Source organism: Phanerochaete carnosa (assembly GCF_000300595.1).
Source record: "Phanerochaete carnosa HHB-10118-sp unplaced genomic scaffold PHACAscaffold_6, whole genome shotgun sequence".
NCBI lineage: Eukaryota > Fungi > Basidiomycota > Agaricomycetes > Polyporales > Phanerochaetaceae > Phanerochaete > Phanerochaete carnosa.
In genome coordinates this window covers 1461999-1483036 of record NW_006767633.1, presented here as the reverse complement: position 1 = coordinate 1483036, position 21038 = coordinate 1461999, and the positions used below count along the sequence as shown (strand labels likewise).

The window sequence follows — 21038 nt, the reverse complement described above, 5'->3', positions numbered from 1 at the left end:
CAGTGGTCCTGCCTAGCTTGTACGTGAGCACCGGGTGCGCGTTGCGCTCGAACGCACCCTCGAAATCTCCAGCACAAGCACAACCACGAGTGCCTGCAGCTACGCGGGGCATATCGTGAGCCGCTCGCGACGTGCCTCATAGCGAGCCCGTCGCTGCTGCACGGGTATCGCAAGAAGGGCGGCTAACGGGTTGCGCATCCGAGATTACCAGCCGCATGTCCTGCGCTGCTTCCTGCGCTGGATGCATAGCGGTCTTAAGACTTAGATGAGTGATGCCCCCGCAGTTCATATAGTATTATTCTGACTTGCTATACATTATAGATTTACCTTTTGTGTCTATCCCCTACCACAGCAGAATGAATCTAGTGTAGTATACACCAACATGTACCGTACAGTTGTGTGCCTAATATATTTCTTCTGTTAATCTATTCCCTGTGAGTGAGTGTTCAAAGCCCGGGAGGCCGTCTGCTGGTATCTACAGGCAGGCTGCGACAGCGCCGCGGTGTGCTGCTGAATGTTTGCAGGCTGCCACGGTGTGCTGCCAAACTTATGCAGGCCGCCACGGGTGCTACGGAGGCATGGCGGGAGACTACTGGTTGCAGGGTAATAGGGGTCAGTTCCACCGGGCTGCTGGAACTACGGAGCTCACGGGGCGCTTCTGGTCTCAGACTTTTTTTCCTGATGTCTTATCCTACCCAAACATGTATAATTGGACATTTGCCCCCGGCAGATGAGAAAACATGCAGGAAATAAGCTAGGCCTCGGCATTTTATTACGTCCATATAATTTCGCGGACTCGTAGTTTCACGGACGCTGGCAATAGTGCTCACTGCATATGGTCTCTGCTTTTCCCGCTCTTTCACTTGCCTTTTCCGTCCTTACTCGCAGTCGGGACGACACTTCATGGGACATTGTTTTTGGTAGCCACATAGCATAAACGTGACCATGTCTGTTAAGTACTGTAATATACAGCGGGTCACGGTAAACAGCAGAGAGGTAACCTTCCTATGGGCTTGGCAAGTTGTCTTCGTGGCGTCCTAGTCGCTGCTTAGGTAAGCGTTTGTTGTCGCTTCCGAGCCTACACGCGCGGCTTTCTGACTTGGACGAGTCCCAAGTCATTCGGGTCACTCATGCTCCTCGCTGCAGGCTTCAGGCCTTCAAGTTGTAGATCTCAACCTCAGGGGCAGTGAGTTTGATACGGCTGCAGTGCGGCACGCTCACAGGCTCGCTCCGCCGTTCGCATCACATCAACAATGTAGCTGCCAAACGGGCGCGTCAGATTGCACACTCACGCACGCCTTGCATCATGAGCATCTACGCACTTTGGCAGATCCGAAAGCCCGCTCGAGGAGACCCCTTCAGACCGGCGCGAGTCCGAAACCCAAGAGATGTGCCCTCAAATGCAAGGTTCGCACCGGAGATTAGATATGGGCGGGTGCCGTGATAGTCAGGAATACTGTCCAGCCCGTTTCATAGCACCCTCGCTAGCCTGCCTCGCCGAGTCGGCTGACCTGCAGGTTCACCCCGGCGAGATACGAGCTCGGCGCCCATTCACCGCCTCCTTCCCTAACCGGCGATACAGCTTCATTGTCTAGTCGGCTAGCGGAGATGATTGGCATCGCACTTTAGCTATCCTGTGGGCAGGCTCCATCATCGGCGGCCGCCACTAGCTGCGGGGATGCGAGAGACGCTGTGTCATTGGCTGCCATGGCGTCTACGGTGGTTGTCACCGCATATTGCTGTGATAGCCTTCGCGCCCTGAGCTGTCTTGCGGTAGCGATGCGACAGCCACCCTAGACAGGCATTAAATACAGGTGGTAGTGCAAAGCTGATGCTCCCAGAACGCCATCTCCCATCGGCTCCATCCTCCTCCCAGCGCACATGTCAGCACCCGTCTCGTTCCCTGCACCCATCGGTGGTGTGCCCTTTGATAGTGATTTTGCGCCTTCCCTGTTCTTTACTGTGCTATATGGCGTTGTATGCTTGTTGGGGATCTGGCGTATGGCCCGGAAGAGCTCCCGCTCGATGCTCGTTGGGACAACGCTCATCTTCATAGTGGAGCGGTATGTTCTGTCTTCTTCCCGCTGGTGTTTTTGTCAAAGGCTCACCTCTGGGCACAGTACCGTAATCTGGTCTCTTCGCACGTGGCAATCAAAGACGCCTGCCGAGGACACCGACCGCTTCCTCACGTCGTACTGGCAGATGTCCTTCACCGCTGGCTATATCGCGATATACGGCAAGCTCCTGGCGTCGCTGAAGGGGCTCATGATGGGCGCGTTCAAACCCTCCCGGGCCACCTCCGTGCCGTTCGTGCTCGGGCCCAAAGACTTCGCGCCTGACCCCGAATCATCCGCGTCGCTCTTGCACTCCACGCTGCAACAAGACAAGTACACCGAGGTGCCCTCCGACGAGTCAAAGGCCGAGCTGCTGGAGGCCCCGGAAGACCCCGCGGTCGCGCGCAAACGCAAGATCTTCAAGTACATCTTCTTGTTCTTTGGGCTGCAATCGCTCACGCCACTCCTGCTGGGCATCGTTATGGGCCAGCTCTACGTGAGCGCAGAGACGAATGCGGGCAACGCCGCGATTGTGGGGCCGCTGAGGTACGTCGCTTCAGTGCTATTGCTCAAGTGCTTGTAATAACACTGTGCAGATATGTGATCGCAAGCGTTTGCCTGGCCCTTCTCCTATCCTTGCAAGGGTTGCTTCTGTGGGCAAGCCGCCTCCGGCGCACCCGCAAGTTCCCACTGATCTTGCTCTTTGCTCTCGCACTTATCCTCGTATGTGTGTTTCTGTCCCTGAATGCCAGCTTAATCTGATCGCTTCGTTATAGACTATCATTCCCATCTACCATTTCATCATCATGGGGAACAAGACGACGTCGCTTATCTCGACCGCACCAGGCTCAGACAACACGCCGGCCGAAAAGACGGCATTCTACCTCTTCCAAGTCGTTCCCGAGCTGATTACCAGCGCGACACTGCTGGGCATCAACGCAAAAGAGGTCTTCAGCGCGTGATGGCCTGCACAGCGTGGTGCTCCTTGTTGTATGTATGGTCTGCATTTGTTTGACTTTCGAGGCGGACAATAGGCATCTTTTACCCACGCAGTAGCTGTATCTGTATATTTCGCCTGGACTTGCATCATCGTACATTGAATATCACTGCTTGACTTGACTCGATGTCCATTTCACAAGCCCGTGGGAGAATCGAAGCTGTTGTTACAGAGGATCTGATTTCTTCTACACGCCGCCTAAGAATGCACGTGATTTCGTCGGTATCGCATGCTCTTACAGCTTCAGGCTCAGGTTGACATGGACAGCCTTGACCTGAGTGAAGGCCTCGAGAGCATACTCGCCCAGCTCCCTGCCGTGGCCAGACTGCTTGTAACCGCCGAACGGCACCTGTGGGGACTGTATAGCAGACTGGTTGATCTGCATCGTACCCGTCAGCGTCTGCTAGCTGCAACTAAGCATGTCAAAGCTATACACTCACGAAGCAGCTGCCAGCCTCGAGTGCGTTCGAGACGCGGATCGCCCGGCTAACATTCGTAGTGAATACATAGCTCGACAGGCCGTACTGAGTGTCATTCGCAGCCTCGAGCGCCTCCTCCTCAGTCTTGAATCGAGCCACGACGCCAACGGGACCGAAGATCTCCTCCCGCACAATCCTCATGTCCGGCTTCACGTCAGCGAAGATCGTCGGCCTCACGAAGTAGCCTGATCCCTCAGCGCGCGAGCCGCCAGTGACGATGCGTGCACCTTCCTGCTTGCCGGACTCGATGTAGCCGAGCACGCGGTCGAGTTGCGTCTGGGAGGCGATGGGGCCCTGCTGGGTCGCTGTCTTGAAGTTGTCGCCCAGCTTAAGCGCCGCCGCTGCGTCAGCAAAGGCCTGCAAGAACCGCTCGTAGGTGCCCTCCTGGACGAAGATGCGCGCGCCGGCGGCACACACCTGGCCGCTGTGGTAGCTGTCAAGTCCCGGGGAGTGAGCACCTGGCTAGCTGGCAGATGACGGTAACGAGTCTTACAAGACGGTCGCACAGACCCACTTGACGGCCTGCTCGAGATCCGCGTCATCGAAGATGAGCACCGCGCTCTTGCCCCCAAGCTCCAGTGTCACACGTTTCAGATTCGTCTTCGCCGCAGTCTCCATGACCTTGCGGCCGATGATTGTGCTGCCGGTGAACGACACCTTCCCGACCAGCGGGTGCTCTGTGAGCGCCTGGCCTGCGGTCGCGCCGTAGCCGGTCACCACGTTGAGGACGCCGTCGGGGAAGCCAGCCTCCTTGACGAGCTCGGCGAGCTTGAGTGCAGAGAGCGGTGTCACCTCGGACGGCTTGAGGACGATGGCGTTACCGGTCGCAAGCGCGGGAGCGACTTTCCAAATGGTGATTGTTACTATGTATTTGTGTTAGCGTGTGTCGATCCAGCGAACCAGGGGGAACGAACGTGGGAAGTTCCATGGGACGATCGCACCCTAATGAGCTTTTCAATACAGTAGATCCTATGCAATGCTAAGGGCAGGACTAACCACGACACCAATGGGCTCATGCCGAGTGTAGGCGAATTTGGCTTCAGTTGTCTGGAGAAAATTTGTAGGCGATCGGAGTGCGCAAATTGAGCAAGTGGAAGGATACCTCGATGGTCTGACCGTGGTTCTTGTCTGCCCAGCCAGCGTAGTATCGCAGGCCATTGATGGCGTTCTGAACGTCCCGATGCCTCGCGAGAGTGAAGAGCTTTCCTATGTGCGCTGAACTCATGGGCTCCGTATTCAGGGTATGCAAACATACCGGCATCAAGAGCTTCGATGGCCGCAACTGTATCGGCATTCTTCTCAAGAAGGTCGGCAAGCTTGTACAGGAGCTTGCCACGCTCGGAACCCGGCACCTTGAGGCCCCAGGAGCTCTTGAAGGCGGCCCTGGCAGCCTTGACGGCAATGTCGATGTCTCTCGCGTTCCCAATGGAAACCTTTGTGATCACACTGCCGTCCACTTTGAACGGGTTGGCATGCACTCTCTCATGGACAGCACTCCCATGGCCGAGGATGTGGCTTACCGGGACTGATGACGCTTTGTAAGACAGCGTCAGAACATATGAGACACAAAGACAGACACAAAGATAGTGATGACGTACTCGATACTCTCGCGGTCGACGGAATCAACAAACTGTCCGTTGATGAATAAGCCGGTGTTCACCGTCACGGTGCCATTGTAGAGCTCTGTGGCGAACTCGTGAGTGAAAGTGCCTGGCATTGTGGTGGGTCGGCTTTGAAGATGTGGGGACTACTAGTAGATGGAAGAACAATGGAACATGGCGCGTTTCGCGCGCTGACTTATATACATGGGCCTCCGGGAGATTGTGTATATCCGGGTCCCAGAGGATTACTAAACAACTGCCCTCCCAGACATCAGCGCGTCAGCATCGAGGGAGGCAGGAAAGTCGTGTTCCAGTGATAACAGCTTGATCCTCCAAGCGACCTCGGAGTCAGGTCGGTCTCACATCGCGAAATATGCCAGAGGCCGATCCGCACCAGAAATGGCCGTCGGGACGCGTGCCAAAGCTCGGCCACCCGACTCAGAGTCCGACGTGCCGTACGGCGCCGAAACCCTCGCAGCTGCCGAGCAGGCTCACGTAATAAGCGCTCACGTACCTTTCCGCACACAGACATCAGTCTGGGTTATGTATGGCCTTTTTAGGTCTTTTAGATGTTATTAAAGCATGTAAGATGCTGTATACTTTGAGGCCAACAAAGGGTAGCAGCGGGCCGAGGACCATTATCTGACCCAGGCTTATCGAAGCGATAATCAAGCGCCCAAAGCTTCGATTATCTTATCGAGAACCTACGTGTTCGGTGATGGCGAGCTCAGCGCTCGCCCGAGGTGCGATTCCCCCCCCTCCCCCTAAAAGGAGAAGATACATAAGTGAGAAGTATTTGGGACTGCCAAACCTGCCGCGGACTGCTGTACATAGTGCTGTAATGCCATTTATCCACATCGTCGTTAGCTCTACAGTGCTTTTGCAGGCGAGATTACAACATAAAACAACATTGCAATTCATGCACCAGGTCTCAAAGCATATCGTGCGCAAGCTTGCGCCGCCCACCGCCAACCTCCGGTTGGCTGGGTGGGCAGCGCACCTGCGCACGCGGCGCGGCAAAGCAGGGCGCCAAAGGGCGCGCGTCTATTAGGCTCCTGTCCAACCTCCTATCCTGCCACCTCGAATCCAAGATACCGATTCCAGGGGGAATCGCAAACCCTAAGTTGTTCAGCAGCTACAATGTCAATCTTTGGGAGAACACGCTCTGCTGGTAAGACACACGAGCTCAATCCAGTATATATCACTCTTGATGTTAGCAGCCCAAGGACTGCACTGGTTGTGTATGTCACCTTATAATATATAGCGAGCAAGTACTAGTACTTCATTTGACTTCTAACCTCGTATACATGCAATATCAATCAATTATTGAGTCCTAGGCTTATGCTTGAAACATCAAACAGCACGCACCCCTTGCAGATTTGATGCAATAGATACCACGGAGAGGCTTTAGCTGCGCGGGTGATTCTCTGCTTAGCGACGCTGCCGGACAGCTGCCAAGCGCGTTTATTCCATTCGGGAACTGGCGCGACGGCATGTAGTGCATATCGCGCTAGGGCTTGAAACATACGTTGGGATGGAGGAACATATGCCATTTTGGGTGTAACGCCTGCCGTAGCCCTTGCCCGGTAGTGTTGCCACGGCTTGACTTGGCTCGGCTATAGCTTGACTGCTGATGGCTTTACCTTTTTTGGATCGGTCGAGCCAAGCCAAGCCGCAAGAAAGCCGCGACTTTGAATGGCTGTGGCTGTGAAGCGGCTTGAAGCCGATTGTTCGTCCAAAAATAGTAGTTCACACTGGTACTGCAAAAGCTGACTCGTAGCTACTTCAAAGACCCTATGTGTCCTTCCAGAGCCAACCTGCATGTAGATGAAGGGAAGGGCTCTCTTACAAAGCTTTGGAACAAATACACTAGGATATTTAGCATGTGTATAAAACAGTGTTTTATCTCGGCACAAGACCGAAAAAAGCCGTTCTTGTTCGGCCAGTTTGAGCCAGGTTATACGAAGAACAATGCTTCGCTTATCACCCTTTGGAAGCCGTCGATGCGGGATCTGATTTCGTGCTTAAACCACAAGTATTCTAGTTGGTATGTCTCCCATACGCTCTCATAGTTTGAGGCTCAAGTTGACGTGGACAGCCTTTACTTGAGTGTAGGCCTCAAGAGCATACTCGCTCATATCCTTGCCGTAGCCCGACTGCTTGTAGCCGCCAAATGGTACCTGCGGGCGCATCAGTATAGCCTCATTGATCTGTGTCATGTCCGTCAGTGTCTTCTAGCTGAGACTGTGTCAAAGCTATACTCACGAAGCAGCTGCCGGCTTCGATCGCGTTCGAGACTCGAATCGCGCGGCTAACATTCTCAGTGAACACGTAGCTCGACAAGCCGTAATCAGTGTCATTCGCAGCCTCAATCGCCTCCTCTTCAGTCTTGAATTTAAACACGACGGCAACAGGTCCGAAGATCTCCTCCCGCACAATCTTCATGTCTGGCTTCACATCAACAAAGATCGTCGGCTTCACGAAGTAGCCTGGTCCCTCGATGTGCGAGCCGCCAGTGACGATACGTGCACCTTCCTGCTTGCCGGACTCGATGTAGCCGAGCACGCGGTCGAGCTGCGTCTTGGAGACGAGAGGACCTTGCTGGGTCGTTGCCTTGAAGCTATCACCTTGCTTGAGCGACTCCGCTGCGTCAGTGAAAGCCTGGAGGAACTTGTCGTAGATTCCCTCCTGGACGAGGATGCGTGCGCCGGCAGCGCACATCTGGCCACAGTTATGGCTGTTGAGCCCAGGGGCGTGAGTGCCCGACTAGTTGAAAATTATTGCAGGACACTTACAAGATGATCCAGCAGACCCACTTGACGGTCTGCTCGAGATTTGCGTCGTCGAAGATGAGCGTCGGGCTGTTGCCCCCAAGTTCGAGCGTCACACGCTTCAGATTCGTCTTCGCCGCAGTCTCCATGACCTTGCGGCCGATGGTTGTGCTGCCGGTGAACGACACCTTCCCGACTAGCGGGTGCTCTGTGAGCGCCTGACCTGCAACCGCGCCGTAGCCGGTCACCACGTTGAGGACGCCGTCAGGGAAGCCAGCCTCCTTGGCGAGCTCGGCGAGCTTGAGTGCAGAGAGCGGTGTCATCTCGGATGGCTTGAGGACGATGGTGTTGCCAGTCGCAAGCGCAGGAGCAATTTTCCAGATAGTGATATACACTATAGATCGAAGTCAGCGTGCGTGTCAATGCAATGAAGCAGAAGGGACGAACATGGGAAGTTCCATGGAACGATCCCTGCCTGAGAAGCTGTCAGCGCGGTATTTCCTATGCGATGCTGCGAGCATGGCTAACCACAGTACCAATGGGCTCATGTCGGGTGTAGGCGAACTTAGCTTCAGCTGTCTGGAGAGTTTTGTAAGCAGTCAGAGTGTGCAAGTTGAGCAAGTGGAAGAATACCTCGATGGTCTGACCGTGGTTCTTGTCTGCCCAGCCAGCGAAGTAGCGTAGATTGTCAATGGCGTCCTGAACGTCCTGGCCCTTTGCGTAAACGAAAGGCTTGCCTGTACGTGATAAGCCCAGTGAATTCATATCGAACTATACAGACATACCAGCATCGAGAGCCTCGATGGCTGCAACTGCATCTGCATTCTTCTCAAGAAGGTCGGCAAGCTTGTACAGGAGCTTGCCACGCTCGGAACCCGGCACCTTGAGGCCCCAGGAGCTCTTGAAGGCGGCCCTGGCAGCCTTGACGGCAATGTCGATGTCTCTCGCGTTCCCAATGGAAACCTTTGTGATCACACTGCCGTCCACTTTGAACGTGTTAGCATGCACAATCTCATGGACAGCACTCCCATGGCCGAGGATGTGGCTTACCGGGACTGATGACGCTTTGTAAGACAGCGTCAGAACATGTGAGACACAAAGACAGACACAAAGACAATGATGACGTACTCGATACTCTCGCGGTCGACGGAATCAACAAACTGTCCGTTGATGAATAAGCCGGTGTTCACTGTCACGGTGCCATTGTAGAGCTCTGTGGCGAACTCGTGAGTGAAAGTGCCTGGCATTGTGATGGGTCGGCTTTGAAGATGATGTGAGGACTAGATGGAAGAGCACCGGGGCAAAGTGCGTTTCACGCGCTGACTTATATACATGGGCCTCCACAGAATTACGAATCGTCGGTGCCGAGGAAGGCAGGAAAGTCGCGTTTCAGTGATAGTAACAGAGCATGCGTAAAAGTTCGCGGCTTCGCTTTTGGAACGGAACCAACAAAGCATCTGAGAGATCCCGGGGAACGGCGGCGTGTGTCCCCTCTTCCCAGACTGCACACGCACTCCACGCTATTGACCGGGAACCCCAAGCATGTCATCAGTCCACTCTTGCTCTTCTCTGCCATATATTCCTACCTCACGTCAGCAAGCTTGTCTTACACCCACAGGTCCTGTTAATTATGATAAGACAGTTATTAGTTTTCATACGTGCCCCTTCTTGCGCGTGTCGCCTTCGTGAGCAACCTCATGGAGCAGCCTGATTAGGAACCTTAGGTGGTCTCTTAGTGAAGTCTAGGATACTTATTATACTTCAATCTAGTACTAATTAGCTCCGGGCGTTTCTCCTGGTGTGCTGCGTCTGCTGCATCTTTCAACACATCGCGATCGAGGCACTTTTTGGCCAGTTTCACGCTAGTACTGGGTCTCACCATTTTTATCTCGGCGCGAGACCAAAACATAGGCGCCATGTCGTAGCTTTGTTTACTTTGGAGCAAAACAATGTGAACACCTGCCTGACTGAGCACAGTAGTGATGAGCAAGAAGCTTGACCAGTTTTGGCCAAGTTACACAGCGGCACTTCGCTTGGAAGCTGTCGATGCGGGATCTGATTTCGTGCTTAAATTACAAGTATTCTAGTTGGTATGTCCCCCATACGCTCTCATAGTTTGAGGCTCAAGTTGACGTGGACAGCCTTGGCTTGCGTGTAGGCCTCAAGAGCATACTCGCCCATCTCCTTGCCGTAGCCCGACTGCTTGTAGCCGCCAAATGGTACCTGCGCGCAAAGCAGTATAGCCTGGTTGATCTGTGTAGAGCACCTGTCAGTGTCTGCTCGCTGAGAGCATGTCAAAGCTATCCTCACAAAGCAATTGCCGGCCTCAATCGCATTCGAGACGCGGATCGCGCGGCTAAGATTCTCAGTGAACACGTAGCTCGACAAGCCGTAATCGGTGTCATTCGCAGCCTCAATCGCCTCCTCTTCAGTCTTGAACTTGATCACGACGCCAACAGGACCGAAGATCTCCTCGCGCACAATCTTCATGTCTGGCTTCACGTCAGCGAAGATCGTCGGCCTCATGAAGTAGCCTGCTCCTTCGGCGCGCGAGCCACCAGTGACGATGCGTGCACCTTCCTGCTTGCCGGACTCGATGTAGCCGAGCACGCGGTCGAGCTGCGTCTTGGAGACGAGAGGACCTTGCTGGGTCGTTGCCTTGAAGCTATCACCCTGCTTGAGCGACTCTGCTGCGTCAGCAAAAACCTGGAGGAACTTGTCGTAGATTCCCTCCTGGACTAAGATGCGTGTGCCGGCGGCGCACCCTTGGCCACTGTTATAGCTTGTCGAATCCAAGAGCGTGAGCGCCCGACTAGTTGACAGTCATTGCAGGACTCTTACAAGGTGCTCCCGCAGACCCGCTTGACGGTCTGCTCGACATCCGCGTCGTCAAAGATGAGTATTGGACTCTTACCCCCAAGCTCCAGTGTCACACGCTTCAGATTCGTCTTCGCCGCAGTCTCCATGACCTTACGGCCGACGATCGTGCTGCCAGTGAACGATACCTTCCCGACCAGTGGGTGTTCTGTGATCGCCTGGCCTGCGGTCGCGCCGTAGCCGGTCACAACATTGAAGACACCGTCGGGGAAGCCGGCCTCCTTGACTAGCTCGGCGAGCTTGAGTGCAGATAGCGGCGTCACCTCGGATGGCTTGAGGACGATGGCGTTACCGGTTGCGAGCGCGGGAGCGGCTTTCCAAATGCTGATTGTCACTGTGTTTATGTTAGCGTGTGTCGACGTAGTGAAGTAGAAGGGACGGACATGGGAAGTTCCATGGAATGATCCCTGCCTGATAAGCTATCAGCGTGACTTACCCTAGGCGATGTTGCAAGCAGAACTAACCACAACACCAATGGGCTCATGTCGAGTGTAGGCGAACTTGGCTTCAGTTGTCTGGAGAAATTCTTTGTAAGCAGCCGGAGCGTGCAAGTGAGCACTAGTGGAAGAATACCTCGATGGTCTGACCATGGTTTTTGTCTGCCCAGCCAGCGTAGTAGCGCAGGGTGTCGATAGCTTCCTGAACATCCTGACTCGCGTGAACGAAAGGCTTGCCTGTGCGCGGTCATGATAAGCCGAGTAAACACGTGTCGAAACTATGCGGACATACCAACATCAAGAGCCTCGATAGCCGCAAGTGTACCTGCGTTCTTCTCGAGGAGCTCGGCAAGCTTGTACAGGAGCTTTCCACGCTCGTAACCTGGTGTCTTGAGGCCCCAGGAACTTTTGAAGGCAGCCAAGGCAGCCTTGACAGCAATATCGATGTCTTTCGCGTTTCCAATGGAAACCTTTGTGATAACACTTCCGTCTTCTGTAGACGGGTTAGCATGCATACACTCCCATGGACGAGAGTATTGCTTTACGGGGGCTGCAGACACTTTGGAAGACAGTGTCATCAGGACGTGATAGACACAAAGATACTGGTAACGTACTCGATGCTCTCGCGGTCAACGGGGTCGACGAACTGTCCGTTGATGAATAGGCCAGTGTTCACCGTCGCGGTGCCCTTGTAGAGTTCTGTGGCGAACTCGTGAGTGAACATGCCAGGCATCTTGGCGGATTGGCTTTGGAGTCGAGGCTGCAATGTGAGGCGGAACACGATTCATGCGCTGTCTTATATACGTCTTTCCTATGTCGTCCTGGAGCGTTCTATACAAGGATATCAGACGTAAATTATCTTCGCAAAGACTGTTCTGTTGGACACTGGCCTACCCAGTGCTTTGGCCCTTTGAAAATGTAGGTAGATCAGATAATAGCGCGGATAATCCTTGCGCACACTTGGCCAGGGTCGATGAGTACTCATACCGGCTGCTGCAGGCGCTTGATTAATCTATATTCGAAATTTAGTCAGTTTATCTGCTAGACGCGGCAAACGACGTACAGGAGAGACACGTACTCATGCGCTGCCGGCCTCGAGAGTGTGGTCTGTAGGCGGAGGAAAAAATATTTCAGCGGATAGCTGTTCGTTGAATAGCGTCGGACACTTCCAGATTGACAGTACGGAATTTGCGACATGGGTCCGTTGGAGTGACGGGAACAACATTGACGAACCCTTGAGTGATGCACGTGTGAGTCAGTCTCTTGACGGGGATGAAGTGGCTTGCAGGGGTGGGTGCGGTGGTACGAGATGGGGCGAGTAAAGAACCGAGACACTTTGTATAGATTCCTTTCGCAGCCTTGGATTTGCCGTGAGAAGCGGTGAAAGCTGAGATGGCCTAGCCGCAGAGGGGTTACTAAACTGGGACGATTTACGGTACAAGCCATGATTTTCTGGTTTGATCGTGTGCGTCACAAATGTTACTGTCCACCTGAAGCAGAGGATAAGTACTCTCCAGTGCGAGTTCACACCTCTGCCCCTGTCTCATCCACTTCTGTGAAGGTGGTCTCGTCGTTGTAGGGTTCATCGCTCCAACCATCGTACAGCGGCCCCCCAATGTTGCCCAACCGATTCATTGACCTCTCGAACTGCAGTGTCGACTGTCCTTGCTGCCAATCGGTAACGCTTACAGAGCAGTCCGGCACTTCCGATTCGACCGTCCGCAAGTTTATCATGAAGCGATTGATGAGCACCGGGGGCTACATGGTCAATTGGTGAACACCAAGAGAACAAACGGAGACTGACACACACGCACCAGGACCGCGACAAACGCACCCACAGGCGACGCGACGAACACGCCCACAGGCGACAGGTCCTTGAGTACACCATCAGCCGCCCGTCCGTACACTCATGTCGGAGACATACCGCAGAGAAATTGTAGGTAAGCGGCTGGGCTATGTTTATCACTAGCAGAGCTCTACATTTATTGTCGCCTGTAAGTAACTACTCCTGATGGACGGTTTTATCGTCATGCTCACATGAAATAGATCGTTCCTTTGTGTGCAGCTGGACTTCAGCAGCAAGAAGCACGGGGATGCAAGGAGGGCTACTGACCGTCGCGCAGCAAACACGTCGTCAGCGACACTCCGATATTGGCACGGCGGACGTCCCTCCAGTGACCAAACGTCTTGATCCAGGTCAAGACGAGAACGATTGTGTCGGCAACGATAGATGAGCCGCGGCTGACATACAGGACTGAACAAGTGTTGTCAGAGTCTCCAGCATTTTACGGGGCTCCAGTTGCAGGACGTACGTCTGTGCCGCAGAAGTTAGCACCCCAAGACTGCATTAGCAAAACATGTCTACCCACATGCTGGCTGTTTCTGCAGACACTGATATCTCCGAAATGCACGCTGCACCGACAAACGGATCCACGACGAAACCGTACATCGACACCACCGCGATGGTCTGCACAAAAGCGTTAGCCAGAACATACACGGAGCTCTAGCAAAGGTGGCACAGACCAGGTACGTCGCGAATGATACCATACTTAGCGCAAACACTATTAGCGACCAGATGTAGCTCTTATTCCAGATCGCAAAGACGCGCAAAGCGGAGAAGACTAGCGGGTGGAAGTAACTGGACAGCTTGGATTGGAGCAGACTGTGTGAGGCATACCTGCGGTCTGAATAAAGCCAACGAGGATAAGTACCCAGATGATGTAATTAAGCAGTGAGCAGCTGTACATCAGGCTCCGGTAAGCGGTATGTCACTCATGGGCTTCAAACGAACTGAACTTACTTCTATAGGAGGGATCGCTTTAAACTTGATATAGCTGATGACATTCTAGGCTTACGTTCGGAGTTGGTTGTGTGAGGCCCAGAATGGTCGAGACGAGCAACGACCATCGCACTGAGCCAAGAAGCACGGCGGATGCAGTGATAGGTCTCTTCCAGACAATTTTAATCTCGTCAACGATGGTGATTAGGAATTCGTAGATGACGAGGGCTGAGGGGCAAATATTGTGAGCCGCGCACCAATGGGAAGCGAAGGATGGACTTGCACGATGCAGCTGCGAAGGCATGTTGTATTGTAAGGCTGGAAGACAAAGGCATGAGCACTGACCGGCCGAGCGCAAACAAGAGAGATGCTTACTATTGCGAACCGGCTTGGCCAAGAGTCTGGTTCGACTGTCCCGACATGGTGAACGGGGGAAATGCAGGGAAAGTGAGCTGTATCGGAGGTAAGCCGACTTATGAGCGACTTGGCGGACCTCCCGTCAATGTCTACGTTGTAACCATCAGCGTCTTTGCCGTAAACATCAGCGCTACTGTAACCGCTTCCATCATGAATATGTGACATACGCTAGCAGGGATTTGCTAAAAACTGTCCGGAGCATCAGCAGAAAGAGCTGGTCCACGAACATGCATACACGTCCGGTTGCAAGTGGAGGCCACATCACCTTAGAGGGGCGAAACGCTACTGATATTCTCATGAACGACAGCCGAAACAGATTTTCTTCCATTACGATCTCTTTCACGTTGCTAGTCCGCGCCATCCGGTCCATCCACTAGACAGTTAGACAGCTATGCACAATCTCAATGTCTAAGACTCTACTTACTCGTCAAGCTCTTGGGCCCAGGGACTGCACTTGAAGTGCGGACAACCGTGGCCGCGGGGCCGCGTAGGTAGAATACATTGTAAGTGAGTTGCCGGCAACCGCGCTCACAGAGTCCACACATGCTGCGGTGCCCCGGAACGTTCCGCATCGTCATCTGAGGTTAAGAAAGACCTGGTTCTAGTCTCGTCACACTGTGACAAGCATGTGATCGTGCGAAGAATGTAATGTAAATTCCGAATATGTACATAGATGGAGCAATACAATACACCGTGAGATCTGTGGTAGCACACCGACCTAATAGTCGCTAAACTTGATAATTATGTCAGCTCCGCTGCTTTATTCTTGCAGCTCTATCTTCTTGGGAACGGGAGCAATATTGCTCAAAATCGAGGCACAAACTGTTTATTAAAAATATTTACTAGAGAACTGTGCCTCGATTTTATTCTCTGCTGGAGCCTGCGAAGAGGAGATAGATTTAGCAGGCGCATCCTCTGCGAAGCGTGACGGCGCTTGAGCACGTGATGTGGTGGGGAATGAACGCGGCCTTTCTTAGCACCTACCCGAGGTTGGCACCTGTCCGAAGACTGCGCAGATTTAACCATACCTGTGTAGTATCAATGTCCTCGCTGGTTACCTAGTCCCGCTAGAGTACGAATCATGTCCAAGCTAATGAGCGAAGGGTGTTCGTGAATTTTGCGCAATTCTTGGAACCCCAAGCTTCAAGCCTCGGGCCCCGACAACGAGGGTACGGCCCGCACGAAGGCTGCCTGGAACAGGGGGATCGGCCGGGACTGTCGGTGATGCCTAGGTGGCTGTTAGTGAGCGGATGCTTCCACGTGTCAAGGAATGTAATCAAGCGTACTTCATGTCATTGGTCATGATAATTCGCGAGCGCGGAAAACGGCATTTGTCAACTCCGTCCGGAGAGGAAGGCAAGTTTTCCGGATTAGAAAAACGTTTCCCCATCGGTATTTGCGGATTTGCACGACATATGCAGTATCGAAACAGAGGCAGAGACTCGGTAGCGTCGGAAAGACCTATCTGTCTGACATGCGACGTGAGTACTCATAGTGTGCCATGTGCTCCGTCGTTCGCTGTAGACTTGCAAATGAAGGTCAACGCTTCCTTCAGACCATCGGGTCTGCCGAGCAAGTCTAGACCTCCGTGGACCTGCTCAGCCTCTACAAAGAAGAACGTTGGCTTACCCCTCCCGCAATTTAAGAGGCTGGTTCACGAGCCTAGGGACAGTCGAAGCTGTTGACACGGGATCTGATTTCCTCTACAAGTCGCTTAAAACTACAAGTGCTTTTGTCGGTATGTCGCCCATACGCTCTTACAGCTTGAGGCCCAGGTTGATGTGGACAGCCTTGACTTGAGTGTAGTTCTCGAGAGCATACTCTCCCATCTCCTTGCCGTGACCCGACTGCTTGTAGCCGCCAAACGGCACCTGCGGGCAGAGCAGAGCAGCCTGGTTGACCTATACCATATTCATTAGCGTGCCCGCCGAGAACGTGCCAAAACCGTTACTTACGAAGCAATTGCCTGCCTCAACCGCGTTCGAGACGCGGATCGCGCGGCTAAGATTCTCAGTGAACACGAAGCTCGCCAGGCCGTAATCGGTGTCATTCGCAGCCTCAATCGCCTCCTCTTCGGTCTTGAACTTGATCACGACGCCAACAGGTCCGAAGATCTCCTCCCGCACAATCTTCATGTCTGGCTTCACATCAGCGAAGATCGTCGGCTTCACGAAGTAGCCCGATCCTTCGCCACGCGAGCCACCAGCGACGACGCGCGCGCCCTCCTGCTTGCCGGACTCGATGTAGCCGAGCACGCGGTCGAGCTGCGTCTTGGAGACGACAGGGCCCTGGTGAGTCGTTGCCTTAAAGCCGTCACCCTGCTTGATCGACGCCGCTGCGCCAGCGAAGAGTTGCAGGAATTTGTCGTAGATGCCCTCTTGGACGAAGATGCGCGAGCCGGCGGCACACATCTGGCCGCTGTGGTGGCTGCCAAGTTACAGAGTATGAGCGTTCGGCTTGTTACCGCGCGATAGTGGAGAAGGCTTACAAGATGGTTCCGCAGACCCACTTGACAGTCTGTTCAAGATTCGCATCGTCGAAGATGAGCGTCGGGCTCTTGCCCCCAAGCTCCAGCGTCACGCGCTTCAGATTCGTCTTCGCCGCAGTCTCCATGACCTTGCGGCCGACGATGGTGCTGCCAGTGAACGATACCTTCCCGACCAGCGGGTGGTCTGTAATCGCCTGGCCCGCGACTGCGCCGTGGCCTGTCACAACATTGAAGACACCATCAGGGAAGCCGACCTCCTTGACGAGCTCGGCGAGCTTGAGTGCAGATAGCGGTGTCACCTCGGATGGCTTGAGGACGATGGTGTTGCCGGTTGCGAGCGCGGGAGCGATTTTCCAGACGGCAATCATCACTGCAGGTTACATTCAGTACGTGTGGATCCGGTGATGCCGAAGGGACGAACATGGGAAGTTCCACGGGACGATCATGCCCTGATGTGCTTTCAGCGTGACCGATATCATTCAACCGTGCAAACAAAACTCACGACGACACCGATGGGCTCGTGCCGGGTGTAAGCGAACTTGGCCTCAGTTGTCTGGATAGGATGAGTCAGTAACCCAATGCGTTCGCTTCGAGCAACTGGACGAGTACCTCAATGGTCTTACCGTGGTTCTTGTCTGCCCAGCCGGCGTAGTAGCGCAAGTTTCCGACAGCGTCCGTAACGTCAAGGTGCTTCGCGTGGACAAAGGATTTGCCTGCATGCGTTAAGCTCGTGAACCCTATGTATTTAAGTCATGCGGACATACCAGCATCGAGAGCCTCGATGGCTCCAAACGTATCGGCATTCTTCTCGAGAAGATCTGCGAGCTTGTTCAAAAGCTTTCCACGCTCGGAACCCGGCACCTTGAGGCCCCAGGAGGTTTTGAAAGCGGCCTTGGCAGCTTTGACGGCGATGTCGACGTCCTTTGCGCTCGCAGCGGAAACCTTTGTGATCACACTGCCGTCCGCTTTAAATGGGTTAGCATGCACATCCCCATGGACGACGACGCGGCTTACCGGGATTGAAAACGCTTTTGAAAGACAGTGTCAAAATACGCTAGACATGGAGACACCGATGACGTACTCGATAGTCTCGCTGTCAACGGGGTCGACGAATTGTCCGTTGATGAATAGGCCAGTGTTCACCGCTACGGCACCCTTGTAGAGGTCTGTGGCGAACTGGTGGTTGAAAATGCCTGGCATTGTGGTGGGTCGGCGATATGAGGATTGGATGGAAGATGGATGGGGTGTGCACGTTCCATGCGCTAGCTTATATACCCCCTTCCCATGCCACCTCGGGGCGCTCTATATGGGGACATCTGACAATGCCAACTGTCTTTGGGGGTGTCGGGCCTATTGTCGTGGTAAGGGAAACTGAACGGTCCTTGCCCACGCTCGCGCCAGGCCGCAGATGTGACGCCATGCTTATCAGTCATAAGCGCTGGCAGCGTGTACGGCCTCTGCACGGAGCCATGTCCAGCTGCGCAGAACACGGGCTATAGAGATTACAGCTCGGAGACCGAGTCAGGAGTCTGTGCCCGACTGTTACGATAAAGACGTGACTGCAAACCTCGGTGATTGGCCTAAGCGGTGTTGCACGGCATTGCAGGGTCACCTAGAAGCACGGTAGCGTTCATCTCCAAAACCCCTGCTCGCACAAACGCACGCTGAACAATCCTTCGCTGTCACATGAAGATCCAGACTCATCTTATATATTGTGTCCCTACTATACATCCGTTTAAGCTTGGCTCCCAGGTATACAGAGACATTTCGTCAGTTAGAGCTTGAGGCCGAGGTTGATATGAACCGCCTTGACTTGGGTGTACCTGCACTGGCATTAGCAAATGAGAAATCCGGAGCGCAGCATATGGCACGCACGATTCGAGAGCGTACTCTCCCAGATCCTTTCCGAAGCCAGATTGCTTGACACCGCCAAAGGCCACCGCGAAATCAGGAATAGATGCTTGATTAATCTACAGTCCAAATCAGTCACCGCATCTGTCAAGCGCGGCTGTGAACAGGAGAGACACATACGTATGCACTACCAGCCTCGAGCGAGTGGGCGACGCGGAGCGCACAGTTGAGGTTCTGGGTGAAGATGCTGGAGGATAGACCGTAGACGGTGTCATTCGCGAGCTCGATAACCTCTTCCTCGGTCTTGAACTTGACGATGACGGCGACAGGGCCGAAGATCTCCTCACGGACAATCTTCATCTCCGGCTTGACGTTGGTGAATATCGTCGGCTCGACAAAGTAGCCCGCACTACCCGTCCTTGCGCCGCCGACCTCCAGCTTCGCGCCTTCCTGCTTGCCAGATTCGATATAGGCCAGCACGCGCTCAAGCTGCGTCTGCGAGACCAGAGGTCCCTGATTCACGCTCGCGTCAAAGTTGTCGCCGCGCTTGAACGACTGCGCCGCGCCCTTGAAGATCTCGACGAACTTGTCGTAGATGCCTTCCTGGACGAAGATGCGCGAGCTGGCGGCGCAGACCTGACCACTGTGCACGAAGATGCCGCCCGCGGCCCATTTGATCGCCTGCTCGAGGTCCGCATCGTCGAAGATGATCCCCGCGCTCTTGCCGCCGAGCTCGAGTGTGATGCGCTTCAAGTTCGTCTTCGCCGCAGTCTCCATGATCTTGCGGCCAATGAGTGTGCTGCCCGTGAAGGAGACCTTGCCAACATCCTTGTGTTCGGTGAGGGCCTGGCCGGCGACGGAACCAACACCGGGGACGACGTTGAAGACTCCAGCGGGGATTCCAGCCTCAGCGACAAGCTCGGCCAGGCGAAGCGCGGTAAGCGGAGTGACCTCAGCGGGCTTGAGGACGATGGTGTTACCAGTCGCGAGAGCCGGGCCTATCTTCCAGCTAGCAAGCATCACTGCAGGCAAGTGTGAGACATGCTCGAATAGGAAGGTCGATTGCCTAAACTTACATGGGAAGTTCCATGGGACAATCAGTCCGCAAACGCCGATCGGCTCGTGACGGGTGTAGGCAAATTTGGCTTCGGTGGTCTGAAGACATACTGTTAAGTACAAGAATAGGTGTGAGTATATGGTACCTAGCGCACCTCGATCGTCTTTCCAGAGTTCTTATCGGCCCACCCAGCAAAGTAGCGGATGGAGCCGATGACACTAACCATGTCCATGGTCTTGGCCTGGAGGAATGGTTTGCCAGCATCCAGGGCCTCGAGAGCAGAGAGCTCGTCAACGTTCTTCTCGATGAGGTCGGCCAGCTTGCTGAGGAGACGACAACGCTCCTGACCGGGGACCTTCAACCCCCAGGAGTTCTTGAACGCGGTCTTTGCTGCCTGGACGGCAAGGTCTACGTCCTTGGCGGATCCAGCTGCGACTTTGGTGATGACCTTGCCGGTCGAGGGGTCGTAAACGCTATGGACTTGTTAACATAGTGGGATGAGAGAATGGACTGATACCACGTACTCGAGAGTAGCTCCATCGACGGAGTCTACGAATTTGCCGTTGATGAACAAGCCAGTGTTGACAGTGGTGGAACCTTTGAAAAGGTCACTGTTGAACTGGTGGGTGAAAGCGGGAGGCATAGTTGGGAGGTGTAAAGAGCTAGATGTCACGGATGGGGCCTTTATATCCTCTGCAGGGGTAAAAATATCGTTCTGCGTGCGAACACGCGCACGGCAGATGGCAGATGTATACGAAAAGGCCCTTGCATGAGGCCTTAGGTTTTGTCTTAGGCATGCGCCCAGGAGGCACCCGCGATTCAGATCTCCTTGAAACTCTTTGCGCGGATACATTACCGCATATAGTAATTAGATCAATTTCTGCCCACCCCTACCGGCCAAATTTTGGATCCTGGACCCCATGTCCGATTTTGTTCGGATGCTTCGATTCGCCGACAGGAGCGGTTTATGGGTTCTACCTGCTCGGCATCGTCGTATGGCATGCGCGAGGCGATGCCCGAGCTGCTTCTGGCGGCCAGCGCTGGCGCTGAGTCATCAAGAAACAGGACTTGGCTCCATAGTGCCCCAAAATGCTCCTGTAGCACTCTGTCGAACTGTGGAGCCAAGTTGTTTTCCTGACGGAAACCCCACTCTTCCCTGCAGTCTTTTGCACCTGAAACATTGCTTGAGTGCCCACTGCCCGTACAAATTTGCCTTGCCTAGTGCTGCAA

At 54.1% G+C, this 21038-nt stretch overlaps 7 protein-coding genes across 7 annotated transcripts; 1 reads left to right on the top strand and 6 right to left on the bottom strand.

Moving 5' to 3' along the window:
• The first annotated feature begins 1732 nt into the window (after positions 1 to 1732).
• Positions 1733 to 3208, top strand: PHACADRAFT_185257 (uncharacterized protein). Its single transcript, XM_007396950.1, has 4 exons — positions 1733 to 2063; positions 2121 to 2600; positions 2651 to 2777; positions 2831 to 3208. Exons 1-4 carry the CDS (start codon positions 1882 to 1884, stop codon positions 3014 to 3016), a joined length of 975 nt encoding a protein of 324 aa, XP_007397012.1. The 5' UTR covers positions 1733 to 1881; the 3' UTR covers positions 3017 to 3208.
• Positions 3209 to 3286: 78 nt separating this feature from the next.
• Positions 3287 to 5363, bottom strand: PHACADRAFT_210124 (uncharacterized protein; the record flags this gene model as incomplete). Its single annotated transcript, XM_007396949.1, has 9 exons — positions 5129 to 5363; positions 5051 to 5064; positions 4786 to 4986; positions 4633 to 4736; positions 4527 to 4577; positions 4445 to 4472; positions 4024 to 4393; positions 3492 to 3963; positions 3287 to 3430 (listed from the first exon to the last, which is right to left on the bottom strand). The coding sequence occupies exons 1-9, from the start codon at positions 5245 to 5247 to the stop codon at positions 3287 to 3289; spliced, it is 1503 nt and encodes a 500-aa protein (XP_007397011.1). The 5' UTR covers positions 5248 to 5363.
• Positions 5364 to 7197: 1834 nt separating this feature from the next.
• PHACADRAFT_196743 (uncharacterized protein) lies at positions 7198 to 9149 on the bottom strand (the record flags this gene model as incomplete). The annotated part of the gene is made up of 9 exons (XM_007396948.1): positions 7198 to 7341; positions 7397 to 7868; positions 7927 to 8296; positions 8350 to 8377; positions 8431 to 8481; positions 8536 to 8639; positions 8688 to 8888; positions 8953 to 8966; positions 9031 to 9149. The coding sequence occupies 9 exons, from the start codon at positions 9147 to 9149 to the stop codon at positions 7198 to 7200; spliced, it is 1503 nt and encodes a 500-aa protein (XP_007397010.1).
• An 824-nt stretch (positions 9150 to 9973) lies between these two features.
• Positions 9974 to 12037, bottom strand: PHACADRAFT_258094 (uncharacterized protein). The gene is made up of 9 exons (XM_007396947.1): positions 11831 to 12037; positions 11762 to 11775; positions 11509 to 11709; positions 11353 to 11453; positions 11244 to 11294; positions 11163 to 11190; positions 10744 to 11113; positions 10213 to 10684; positions 9974 to 10155 (listed from the first exon to the last, which is right to left on the bottom strand). Exons 1-9 carry the CDS (start codon positions 11947 to 11949, stop codon positions 10012 to 10014), a joined length of 1500 nt encoding a protein of 499 aa, XP_007397009.1. The 5' UTR covers positions 11950 to 12037; the 3' UTR covers positions 9974 to 10011.
• Positions 12038 to 12370: 333 nt separating this feature from the next.
• On the bottom strand, positions 12371 to 14845 carry PHACADRAFT_258091 (uncharacterized protein). Its single transcript, XM_007396946.1, has 11 exons — positions 14580 to 14845; positions 14371 to 14522; positions 14279 to 14313; positions 14072 to 14223; positions 13740 to 13957; positions 13579 to 13683; positions 13330 to 13471; positions 13254 to 13269; positions 13141 to 13192; positions 13031 to 13090; positions 12371 to 12974 (listed from the first exon to the last, which is right to left on the bottom strand). Exons 5-11 carry the CDS (start codon positions 13761 to 13763, stop codon positions 12741 to 12743), a joined length of 633 nt encoding a protein of 210 aa, XP_007397008.1. The 5' UTR covers positions 13764 to 13957; positions 14072 to 14223; positions 14279 to 14313; positions 14371 to 14522; positions 14580 to 14845; the 3' UTR covers positions 12371 to 12740.
• Positions 14846 to 16081: 1236 nt separating this feature from the next.
• On the bottom strand, positions 16082 to 18135 carry PHACADRAFT_258089 (uncharacterized protein). Its single transcript, XM_007396945.1, has 9 exons — positions 17982 to 18135; positions 17915 to 17928; positions 17665 to 17865; positions 17510 to 17613; positions 17403 to 17453; positions 17322 to 17349; positions 16901 to 17270; positions 16368 to 16839; positions 16082 to 16313 (listed from the first exon to the last, which is right to left on the bottom strand). Exons 1-9 carry the CDS (start codon positions 18098 to 18100, stop codon positions 16170 to 16172), a joined length of 1503 nt encoding a protein of 500 aa, XP_007397007.1. The 5' UTR covers positions 18101 to 18135; the 3' UTR covers positions 16082 to 16169.
• A 464-nt stretch (positions 18136 to 18599) lies between these two features.
• PHACADRAFT_146141 (uncharacterized protein) lies at positions 18600 to 20451 on the bottom strand (the record flags this gene model as incomplete). Its single annotated transcript, XM_007396944.1, has 6 exons — positions 18600 to 18723; positions 18776 to 18870; positions 18932 to 19773; positions 19828 to 19906; positions 19963 to 20281; positions 20333 to 20451. The coding sequence occupies 6 exons, from the start codon at positions 20449 to 20451 to the stop codon at positions 18675 to 18677; spliced, it is 1503 nt and encodes a 500-aa protein (XP_007397006.1). The 3' UTR covers positions 18600 to 18674.
• Between the last annotated feature and the right edge of the window lie 587 nt (positions 20452 to 21038).

Bases quoted from the DNA above. Each gene is read 5' to 3' on its own strand.
- PHACADRAFT_258089 (XM_007396945.1), bottom strand. From the start codon at position 18,100: ATGCCAGGCATTTTCAACCACCAGTTCGCCACAGACCTCTACAAGGGT. The intron at 17,614-17,664 runs GTATGTCCGCAT...TAACGCATGCAG, and splicing joins CATCGAGGCTCTCGATGCTG to GCAAATCCTTTGTCCACGCG. The intron at 17,350-17,402 runs GTGAGTTTTGTT...AAAGCACATCAG, and splicing joins ACGAGCCCATCGGTGTCGTC to GGCATGATCGTCCCGTGGAA.
- PHACADRAFT_258091 (XM_007396946.1), bottom strand. From the start codon at position 13,763: ATGGTATCATTCGCGACGTACCTG. The intron at 13,091-13,140 runs GTATGTCTCCGA...GGTGTACTCAAG, and splicing joins TTACCTACAATTTCTCTGCG to GACCTGTCGCCTGTGGGCGT. The intron at 12,975-13,030 runs GTGCGTGTGTGT...TTGACCATGTAG, and splicing joins GTGCGTTTGTCGCGGTCCTG to CCCCCGGTGCTCATCAATCG.
- PHACADRAFT_185257 (XM_007396950.1), top strand. From the start codon at position 1,882: ATGTCAGCACCCGTCTCGTTCCCTGCACCCATCGGTGGTGTGCCCTTT. The intron at 2,064-2,120 runs GTATGTTCTGTC...CTCTGGGCACAG, and splicing joins CTCATCTTCATAGTGGAGCG to TACCGTAATCTGGTCTCTTC. The intron at 2,778-2,830 runs GTATGTGTGTTT...GCTTCGTTATAG, and splicing joins TTGCTCTCGCACTTATCCTC to ACTATCATTCCCATCTACCA.
- PHACADRAFT_258094 (XM_007396947.1), bottom strand. From the start codon at position 11,949: ATGCCTGGCATGTTCACTCACGAGTTCGCCACAGAACTCTACAAGGGC. The intron at 11,114-11,162 runs GTCCGTCCCTTC...ACATAAACACAG, and splicing joins CATTCCATGGAACTTCCCAT to TGACAATCAGCATTTGGAAA. The intron at 10,156-10,212 runs GTGAGGATAGCT...TGCTCTACACAG, and splicing joins TTGAGGCCGGCAATTGCTTT to ATCAACCAGGCTATACTGCT.